This window comes from Cryptomeria japonica, chromosome 4, assembly GCF_030272615.1.
Source record: "Cryptomeria japonica chromosome 4, Sugi_1.0, whole genome shotgun sequence".
NCBI classification, from domain to species: Eukaryota; Viridiplantae; Streptophyta; class Pinopsida; order Cupressales; family Cupressaceae; genus Cryptomeria; species Cryptomeria japonica.
Window position 1 is genome coordinate 521,043,374 of NC_081408.1, and position 11,456 is coordinate 521,054,829.

The 11,456-nt window shown below is 37.2% G+C and overlaps 1 protein-coding gene across 1 annotated transcript; it reads left to right on the forward strand.

Moving 5' to 3' along the window:
• The first annotated feature begins 376 nt into the window (after positions 1-376).
• On the forward strand, positions 377-6,663 carry LOC131040793 (probable leucine-rich repeat receptor-like protein kinase At5g63930). Its single transcript, XM_057973749.2, has 6 exons — positions 377-478; positions 853-937; positions 2,216-2,347; positions 2,463-5,180; positions 5,299-5,517; positions 6,140-6,663. The coding sequence occupies exons 1-6, from the start codon at positions 377-379 to the stop codon at positions 6,661-6,663; spliced, it is 3,780 nt and encodes a 1,259-aa protein (XP_057829732.2).
• Positions 6,664-11,456: the final 4,793 nt, after the last annotated feature.

Consider the following 11,456-nt stretch of genomic DNA (forward strand, 5'->3'; position numbering starts at 1 on the left):
TTGATGATTGGGTAGATGATCCAACGGTGGTTGTTGATCCACAATGGGAAGATGCTTGCTGGTTACTCTGCGCGGATCAATGACAAAGCATGTGTAGTAAAGAATGAGATAAAGAGCGAGCAGATTGGAGGAAGATCGACTGTGGGCGTTGTACCATGATGGGAAAGTACTCACTGGTTACCCATTGCGGATCAGTGACAAAGAAGAGCCTAGGTCCAGTGGTGGGTCCGACAGTAGTGAAGTGGTAGATGACGTGGCGAATAGGTGGATCCATGCGCCATGCAGAAGAAGACACATGGCAGGGCTCAAAAGTAAAGTTCGAGAAGGTCCAAGGAAGATCGACAGTGGTCGTTGATCCACAATGAGAATTAGCTCGATGATAACCAATCGTGACCCAGTGACAAAGAAGAACCAAGGTCCAACGGTGGGTCCGGCGGTATTGAGGTGGCTGACAGGTGGGAGGTCAGGTGGCGTCCAGGTGGATTTTGCGCAAACCAAGAAGTGCCACTTGGTGGACCTAGGTCCAGTGGCGGGCCTAGCTCAATATTAGGTGGCGCCCAGCTGATGTGCAGGCAAATTAGGAAGTGACACATGGCAGGGGTCTGCAAGCAAATTAACGGGTGAGCAGGTTGGAGATGATCCAACTGTTGTCGTGATACCACAATGGAAAGTTGCGTGACCCTTAATCATCGTGATCCAGCGACAAACCACTAGCGGCGGGCTAGGGCAGGCAACTAAAGCAGACAGTTAGTGCAGACGGTGAAGTGGAGGTGGCTAAGTAACCAAGGACCCTAAAGATCGAGCGGTTGACCTGTAATCTGACAGCTGTCGCTGGACCGCAATGAAAAATAGCTCGATGATTACCCATCGCGATCCAGCGACAAAGAAGAGCCAGGGTTTGGTGGTGGGTCCAGGTGGATTCCAAGCGAACCAAGAGGTGCCACATGGCAGAGCTCAGTCTAAAAAATACAAATTAAAGAGTGATTAAAGAAGTATCCAAATCATGGAGCCAATTTCCGTAAAAAATACAAGCATGAGGATTGCTAGCACAGGAAGAGTGTTATTTTTTGAAGTCTAAAGGTTAAAGTGATTAAAATTAAATATTTTAATCATAGTTAATTAAATGTAGAGTTGCACTGAACAAATTGAAGAGTCATAACCCTAAAAAATGTAATGTATATTTGTGAAATCAAGACCGATAACAAAAGGGAATTAGGAAGAAAGAGAGGAAAGACTCTAGATAATATTGTACTATTTCAAAAACTTAATTTTATTGCTTGAAAATAAAGTAAATTAATTTATATTTTATAATTTAATTTCTTTACAATTGCGCCTACGGATGCTACTAGCCTATATATATAAAAATATATATAAAAAAAGTTGAGAGATATCGAGGCTTTCATTTAAAAATTTAACTTAAAATTAATAAATTAATAAATGAAAGCCTAGATATCTCTCGGCTTTTTTTATATATATTTCTAGATATATAGGCTAGTTAGTTATATATTGCCCCAATTATTAACCTATTATTAAAGGTTAGATGGCAGTAGATGGTTTAATATTCAATTATATGATTGTTTACATCATCTAGAAATCCACCTTGAAATTTATTATGGGAAAACTTATGACTTCATCAAGTGCTTCAACCGTTCAAACACGTCGCAATGAAATTTATTAAATACTTTACGTTTAAACTGACGATCAATTACTTTTCTCTATTCTAGAAATTTTTTGAAGACAAAATGTAGTCACGCGAAGACTAAGGTCATGGTACAATCACTGTAGTCTACAGGCCGTAGACAGCAGTTTATTGACCTTTGAAAAGAGGAAATTTTAACAAATGTCGGCTCTACACGTTGTGAGAGGGCTTCTAGATTAACAGACAATTTCATTATAACGTGCCGCAAGATACGGTGAGCGCCTTGAAAATTTTGTTCTATAGATTATTTAGAATTTTTTCAAAAAAATTAATACCAGAGGATAACACATTTAAAAAGAAATAAACCATCTCCTAATATTAATGTAAACCAATCGCTACAGAAATTATAGATCCTCAGCCCCCCTTAAAACCCGGTTCTAAGCCATAGTTCGGGGCCTACTGTTGTGATTCTTTTCATTCCTAAAATATTGATGATGTTTTCAGCCACCAGTTTCCCCAAGTTGGGCGTTATGTTTGTCTCTTCAATCACTCTATTTTTGTGTTTCTCTGGAATAGCTTCGCTGATTACTAGTGCCTATGGACTTTCAGAAGGAGACATACTTTTAAAGATAAAAGAGTCGCTACAGGGTGATGGAGGTAGAGATTTTCTCTCAGACTGGTCCAACAATTCCGCTTCATCTGATTTCTGTAAGTGGGATGGCATCAATTGCATATCAACATCAACATCACGTAACGTTATTTCAATCATTCTGCCCACCCGCAACCTATCTGGCCATCTTTCTTCCATAATTGGGGAGCTTAGCCGGTTGGAGAAGTTGGACGGTGGACCTATCTGGCAACAGATTATATAGACATGTTCCTCCTGAATTGGGAAACTGCACACGCCTTCAGCACCTTAATCTCTCAAGTAATTTTTTCAGTGGTGTCATCCCGTCAACCCTGATCAACTGCAGCCTACTTACTTTTCTCGACCTCAGCTCAAATAATATCTGCGGTTTCATTCTTCCAGAGCTTGCGGAGTTGTCCAATCTGTCTGAGCTTCATTTATATTCTAACAGTCTTTCTGGACCAGTGCCTGCATCTCTTGGTAAGCTTGGTAATCTTCAATTTTTAAAAGTAGGCAATAACCGCTTTTCTAGTTCCTTACCACCTGAAATTACTAACTGCTCAAAGCTTAAGTATGTCAGCTTTGCCTCGTCCAATCTGAAAGGCACAATTCCAAGGGAAATCGGCAAATTGCAATGGTTGGAAGAGCTATATCTTTTTGATATCCAATTGAATGGTTTTATCCCTCCAACTGTTGGGAATTGCAGGGCTCTGCTAGTGTTTTCTGTTTTTGAAAACAATATAGAAGGTCCCATTCCAACAGAGTTTGGCCTTCTCAGACGCCTCCAAACTTTATGGTTGTACAAGAATCTTCTTTCAGGGCTTCTTCCCGCTGAATTGGGCAACATGTCAATGTTACAAGATATAGACGTGTCTTCTAACAATCTTGTTGGAAGTTTACCGGAAGAAGTCGGTAGGTTGAAAAATCTGAGTTTTCTAAGCCTTCACAGTAATAGTATTTCTGGCAGGGTTCCTGCTTTGTTGGGAAATCTTACAAACTTACAATTATTAAATTTCCAAAAAAACCAGTTGAGCGGAACACTGCCGGAAGCGATGGGTACTCTTCCAAATTTGGTTAAAATCTCCATTAGTAGCAACAGATTGGAGGGTCAGTTGCCTGCTTCCCGAGGAAGTTTCAGCGATTTGGAGATTTTGGATGCGTATTCCAATCGACTAAGCGGGGAATTTCCTCCTGGAATATGTAGGGCTAAGCAACTAAGGGTTCTCACTCTTTTCGACAATCTTCTGGTAGGAAATATCTCCTTGCTTTTGAAGGATTGTATTTCATTGGAAAGAGTTCGGCTGCAAAATAACCACTTCACAGGCCACATTCCTTCAGATATCTCAAAATTGTCTGGTCTGGATTACCTGGAGCTGTCCTTCGACAGGCTTGATGGAGAAATACCTGGGGAGATAGGCCAACTCAAGAACCTCACTAATCTTATTCTTTGTGGGAACTACTTAAGTGGACCTATTCCTCCTGAAATTGGGGATCTCAGAAACCTGGGGAGGCTCAATTTGAGTATTAACAATCTCATTGGAAATATTCCTTCCCAAGTCGGAAGCCTCATGAGATTAGAAGGTCTAGATCTCAGCCGCAACTCACTTGAAAGTGCTATTCCTCAACATCTCGGCGCCAATTTTTCTGAGCTGCTCACCTTAAAGTTAAGTTTCAACAATTTGAGTGGAAGTATTCCAGCATCTCTGGGAGATTGTTCGAGTTTGATAGAATTAGATCTGTCTCGAAACCGCCGTGAGAAATCGATTCCAAGGGAAATAGGGAAGCTAGTGCATCTGTCAACTGGATTGGATCTCAGTAGGAACAGACTATCTGGGTCTCTTCCACCGGAGATAGGAAATCTGCCTCTTCTTGAATCATTAGACATCTCCCACAATCAGCTCTCTGGTTTTCTTACGCCGGCGATTGGAAATCTGCTGCTGCTTGCATTAATAGACGTCTCCCACAACCAACTATCTGGTCAGATTCCACAGGCCTTGTCAAGGTTAGTACTTCTTTCCAAAGTCAATTTTTCTTTCAATCGATTCACGGGCCAAATTCCAGCTCTGAAATCTTTCTCTAAGGGCGCCTTTGATGGTAACGACGGTCTGTGCGGTCCACCCACTTCCAATCCCTGCTTGGAAAGTAGAAATAGTAGTAGCAACGACAAAAGTTTAGTGAGAGGCGGTGTGGCAGGAATTGTTATTGCCGGATTGGCTACTATTACCCTCGTAATAATAGCCCTTGTATATTACCGGAGAGAGCCAATTGCACAAGATGAAGAATCAAATAAAGAGGAGGATACAAGCGATGAATCTCTCAGCATAGTGGAGGTGGACATTGCTGCAGGTTACAAGCACAGGATTACATATCAAGAAATTTTAAACGCCACGGAAGAATTCAGTGATAAATATTTAATTGGGTCTGGTAGCTTTAGCAGAGTGTACAAGGTTCTTCTGACGGAAGCTGAAAACGGCTTCGTAATAGCTGCAAAGGTCTTGAGATTGCAGGAGGAAGGGAGAAGTAGTTTTATGCGAGAGATAGATGCCCTCAAATTCGTCCGCCACAGAAACATTGTTCGTTTTCTTGGGTTCGTGTCTGGGGACAGCATCAACATGGACATTCTGCTTTTCCAATACATGGCAAAGGGTTCTTTGAGGGAAGCACTAAAATCTCAGAAACTGGGGTTGGAGTTTCGATGGAATATAGCGTTGGGAGAGGCGCAGGCTCTGAAATATTTGCACCACGACTGCACTCCTCCAATCGTACACCGTGACCTTAAATCGGCCAACATTTTGCTGGATGATGAACACGTAGCACATGTAGCTGACTTCGGCCTTGCGAAATTCCTCTATTCAGAAGGCCAAAGCAGTTGCTCATCCCTGTACGTTGGCACTCATGGTTATATGGCTCCAGGTGCACATAATTTATGCACTTGGATTTATCTCTATGGAATCTTTTGGATTTTTCTTTTTCAGTTTGAAGGTTTTTAATTTTAATAAATATTTGTGGGTCGTAAAATGCTTTACTGTAGAATGCGGCTACGGAGTTAGGCATTCCACGAAGCAAGATGTGTTCAGCTTTGGAGTTGTGCTGCTAGAGCTTGTTACCGCCAAAGCAGCCATCGTGGATGAGGAAGGAGGAGGAGGAGAAACCAGAGGTTTGGCTGAATGGGCTGCTATCATGAGAAAAAAAGATGGCCACGTAGTCCTGGATTTAATAGATGCGGAGCTGGCAAATGATTATGAAAAATGTAGAGATGAAATGGAGAAAGTGATAGAGATTTCCCTCCTCTGCACTCGACCGTCGCCAAGAGAGAGGCCATCCATGCGAAGAGTAGTCGACTTACTTTCTCCTCCATCTACGCTGGTAGTAGAATATGCCTCTGTTTAGGCAGTTGTGTGTGCCCATAAAAACTGATTACTTTCCGAAGTTACTACTCTTTCCATTTGGCAGGTAAAAATCTGTTCATACACTTCCATTAGGTGGTTATTTTCAGCTTCTCAGTCAATTAAAATAAAGAGTTCTTTCTATTGACTAGACTTTCGTGATCTAGTTTGCTATACCTATATTTATTTTAATGGAATTTTTTAAATATTATTTAAATATATATTTAGTGAATATATGGAAACTTTCCTTTGTTTCTAGATCTTTCTTTTTTTCCACAATATGTAAACTTCTCTTTGTTTCTAGATCTTTTCATTCAAGTCTATAAATTGGAGCAATGTACTTTTCTTTGTGTGTGAAGTAATATCAATATAAAATTTTATAATTTGTGATAAAGTTTCTGTTTTCTAATACGGTATCAGAGCATAATTAAATCTTAGGAAATAGTCTATAGATTTTGTAGACGTGTGTTGTTTTGAATCTTGCAGGTTGGAACTTGGTTGACACTCCAAGTACATATGAGGAAGCAAAAGGAAAAGATGAATGGGAAGCAACTATGCAAGATGAGTACAACTCTTTAATGAAAAATGGAACTTGGGAATTGACAACACTTTCAGAACGAAAAAATGTGGTCAGTGGCAAATGGACCTATAGAACAAAGTTCACTATAGATGGAGTTATTGAAAAACACAAGGCAAGGCTAGTGGCTAGAAGATTCTCACAAGAAGGTATTGATTACACTGAAACCTTTGCTGCAGTTGCTAAGAAGACTTCCATTCATACAACAGTTGCTCTAGCTGCAAAATTTAGATGGGAAATTTTTCAAATGGATGTAACAAGTGCATTTTTAAATGGTGATTTGAAAAAAGAAATCTATATGCAACAACCACCAGGATTTGTTAAAGTTGGTAAAGGACATCTAGTGTGTAGATTGAAAAAATCTCTATATGATCTTAAACAAGCTACACGAGTATTGTACTCCAAAATAAATGAATACTTTAGGAAAGCATGATTTACAAGAAGCAAATCTGATCCAGATGTGTATGCAAAGAAAAATGATGGTAAAATTGTTATTATTGTACTCTATGTGGATGATTTAATTATTATAGGAGATCACATAAAGTGTATTAAAGATACCAAAGATCAACTCAAAGAAGCTTTTGAAAAAACAGATCTAGGATTAATGCATTATTTTTTGGGCATGCAAGTTGGCAAGAATAAGGAAGGATCATGCTTTCTCAAACTAAACATGCACTTGATATATTAAGAAAATTTAATATGAGTGATTGTAAACCATCTAATACACCATGTGAAGTGGGATTAAAGTTAAGTACTAACTCTACTAAAAAGAAGGTGGATGGAAAATTGTATAGAAAAATTTCTACAAGTCTCTTGTATCTTAACATAACTAGACCAGATATTGCATATGTAGTTGGGATTGTATCCAGGTACATGGCAGATCTACACATTGAGCATTGGAAAGTAGCTAAAAAAATATTAAAGTAATTTAAATGTACTTACAAGCTTGGGATTGAATACAAGTATAGAGGAGAACCCACTTTGGTTGGATATACAAACTCTGACTATGCAGGTGATATTGATGATAGAAAGTCAACCTCATGCTACATCTTTCATCTTGGATCAGGACCAATTTCTTGGACTAGCAAGAAACAATTAGCAATATCAATATCATCTACAGAGGCAGACTATATTGTCTCATCAAAAGCATCTCAAGAAGCTTTATGGCTTAGGAGACTAGTTCAAGAAACAGATCATCAGCAAGATTTTCCAACTACTATATTTTGTGATAAACAAATTACTATCAAACTCGCTAAAAGTCCAATATATCATGGCAGGTCTAAGAATATAGAAGTTCATCATCACTTTGTTCGTGACTTGATTGAAAATGAAGTGGTGGAGCTACAATTTTGTGGAATTGAAGATCAAATTCCTGATATATTTACAAAAGCATTGCCTAATGTAAAGTTTGTCAAAATCAAAAGCTTGTTACATCTCAAGGAAGTTGCTATCCAATAAATTTTTTTAGCTATCCTCTCTAGATAAACATTATGGGGGGTGTTGGAGATAATGTTTATCATAAGAGTTAAGAAACTTTCTAATTTAGTTGTAGATAAGAATTTTTTAGCATTGCTGGAAACTTCTCTTAGTTTCCAAAACTTTCCCTTTTTCCAGCAAATGGATACTTGTCTTTGTTTCTAGATCTTTCCATTCAAGTCAATAAATTGGAGCAATGTACTTATCTTTGTGTGTGAAGTAATATCAATACTAAATTTTATAATTTGTGCTAAACTCAGTGTTTCCTAATAATCTTGTGGCTTCTCTCCATATTAGAATGGGTTGTGCATTAGAAATCCAAAATGGACAAGCTGCTAGAACATGAAACTTCAAAGCTTGGAGTGTATTTGCAGCATGTATGATTACTATGCTTGGGTACATCAGAGCTTTGGAGTTTTATTTACATCGTTGCCACACCAATTTTTAAGACTTGGAACAAAGTACAGACATCCATTGAATCGTAGGAATATAGGAATTTCACCAGATGATGTGGTTGTAATGACCATAGCAAATATGAATGCAAAATGTGGAAGCATGGCCTATGAACTGTTTGACAAAAATGTCTGAAAGAAATGTGATCTCAGGGAATATTGTCACAAGAAGTTACAACTGACAAGCATAAAGCCAAATTTCATTACTTTTGCTAGCATTTGACTAACTTGTACAAAAATCAAAACTTTAAAACAAAGTTTGGACATCCATCAAGACATAACAGAGAGGGGATTTTTTTTTGTTATTCTCTGGCAGATATGTATGCAAAATGTATAGCATAGACAAGGCACATGAACTATTAGATAGAACCTATAGTGCCCTTTCGTGGTTCATCTTTTGTTTTGCACATCGGTAGACTTTCTTAGACTCTTAGATGGTAATATGATTGGTACTTATGGATTCATTTATATCTCAGATACTTATGGCTTGTGCTAGACATCTCTATTATGGCATATGATACATTGTGGTTCATATGGACAATGTTATGTCTTGGATTACTATCATAGATGGACTCACATTTGATAATCTATATGCACTCATTGTTTATGGGCAGATTATATTACTTATGTTGTTATGATGATGTTTTATTGATACTAATCCTATTTCATGATTATATTGGATGAGTTGATGCTATGAATGTTATGATTGCATTACGACTGTATTCATGATAGAGACAATGTCATATCACCCATTACGGGCATGATATGATGTTACAATTCACTTCAATTGTCTGATTATTTATGATATATGCTATTGTATATGTTGTCTCATGGATATTGGTGGATGTGGGATTGTAGGTGCTAGACATCGACTCCACTTGGTCTCACGGGTTTGAGCATGTCTTAATCCCAATGGCAAGTTGATTGAAGGTGACATGAGTTCCTTCTATACACTCTAGGCTTAAGTTTACACCCTTGTCTGTTAGTGTATTGGTGTGAGCTATCTTTCTACATTATGTGGTATGTCGTTCAACCCTATGTAAAATTGTCTTGTGAGCCATGATTATTTATCAATTAATAATTAATTGAATAACATAGATTATTAAGTATTGAAATAAATTATTGGATGATATTAATATTTTATTAGTGATTATTATTGTTTTTTATTAAGATAAACGGGTTTTACAGGGACCCGAAACCCAAAGTGAGAGAGAAATACAAAAATTAAACAGTTGCTAACCAGTCTAAATATAATGGAAAAATAGCCACAAAAATAGGTGCCTCGCCCACACAACAAAAACACAAAATTCTCTAACAGAAAAAAATAAAAAAAGTAGAGATTACATCATCTTCTAGTTCTTTTGGATCATACTCTTGTTGATGTCCTCAATCTCTTCCATGATGAACCTGGAGGTACTCTTCTCCTAGTTCCTCATCCTCGTCCTTTTATAGGGGCTAGTAGTGGTCTGAGATCCCATACCTTGCAAGTTTGGCTCCTGGATTTTCTTCTTTTATTTGGTGTTTGAGGATGGGATACTAGTCATGGATTGGGCTCTTTGGTCTGCAGTCATCGCATTGACCTTTTTAAGACCCACAATGCTATTATTCATGGCTTTCCTACTAATATCAACCAGATTCATCAAGTTTCCCTTAATCTCTTCCAATCTTATTTCCAACTGACCAATCCTTGTTTTATGATCCATTTTCATGATCTTAACATCTTTTGAAAGTTTCTGTGTCATTCGGATAAGTTTGACAGTTTTTCTTGGCATGGGTGTCATAGAAAAAGTGTCAATAATGCCCTTTATTCCTTCCTTTGGCATGTTGATCTCCTTGTTGACCCAAAGAAAGAAATTTTCGTGGCTTTTAATATAATTATTAAGGAGAATATCAAAACTAGTCTTTTTGAGTGTCCCCCTATTCTCCCCGTTCAACGTTAATGGGGATGTCAAGCTTTATTTCCTTCTCCTTTCCATTGACTTCCCTTGGTTTTCCTAATTTGGAATTTTTCGTACTCAGTAGGCCAGAACCCTATAAATTGGGGTTAGGGATTTTATACTTACTTATATCTCATCTCATCTAGTAGTCCAGATCTTTTGTGGCATTGAGTTCCTGCAAGTCCATAGGCATACCAGACCCCTCTTCCTCCATCTTCATGTCATACACAATTTTTACATTGGGGTTGGTCGAAGAATTGGGGGTTTTGACAACTGAGGAGGGTTTAACCCCATGATATTTGGCATATTCCATGATGAGCATGATTAACCCCTCATGCAAGATAGGGTTGTCACTATTTTTGGCATTATTCGCTAGGCTATTTTTTAGAGAAGAAGGGGATTTATTATTGTTATTTTTAATGTTTTATGAATTTATATTTATTGGTGTTTTATTATTATTATTTGATGGTTCAAGGTTTATTGGAATATTTATTTAGTTGGGCATTTGATTTATTAGATTCATTACTATTTATTAATTGCTTAATTATTATTGGCTCTATATTATTGAGCTTAGTGATTCAATTATTATTGGCTTTATATTACCCATTTGATTATTTAATTATCAGACCTTTCTTATTTGCTTTACTCTTGGGTTATTTGATTATCATTTACTCTACTTGCCCTATTTTGTGATTCGTGAAAATATTTGGATAAATTAAATAATATTATTTATAATGTGTTTACCTTGATTTTGGGAATGGTTGGTGTAAAATATTATATTTTTTATTATTTTGATTTGGCCAACATATTTCCATAGTTTATATGAAATCTATTTATATGAGTTCCTAAGCATTGTCATGGGTTGGCTTGGGGGAATAATTTATGAACTGTGGAAGATTTGGATTTTGATTGCTAGCTTGTATTTGGGAGCTTGGAATTGGATTTGCTCTTAATTGGATTTTCATTGCCCATTATCTTCTTTCACTAGGTTGGATATTTTTATTCCTCTCCACTCTTTCATTTCAAAAGCTTGTATATGAAAGCTTATCTGTGGGAATGGGAAAAAAATTAATATTGCAATACAAATATTTATATAGATTTTGTACATAGACATATTCAAGAACCAAAATGTTGTATGGAATTTATCTGTTGTTGCCATGTAAAGCTCTTGCTTCAGCTTTTGTGTATTGCCATATGTTCTTTGCATATTATTATTCAGAAATTGCTTGCTATGTTTGGCTTAGTATTGTATTTTTTTTCTTATTCTTTTGGTTCACATTTCTTATCGAGCCCTACTTGAATTGGTTTTGTGCATCATATTTATTCTTATATATTTTTTGGGCCTCGTCATAAATTTTGCC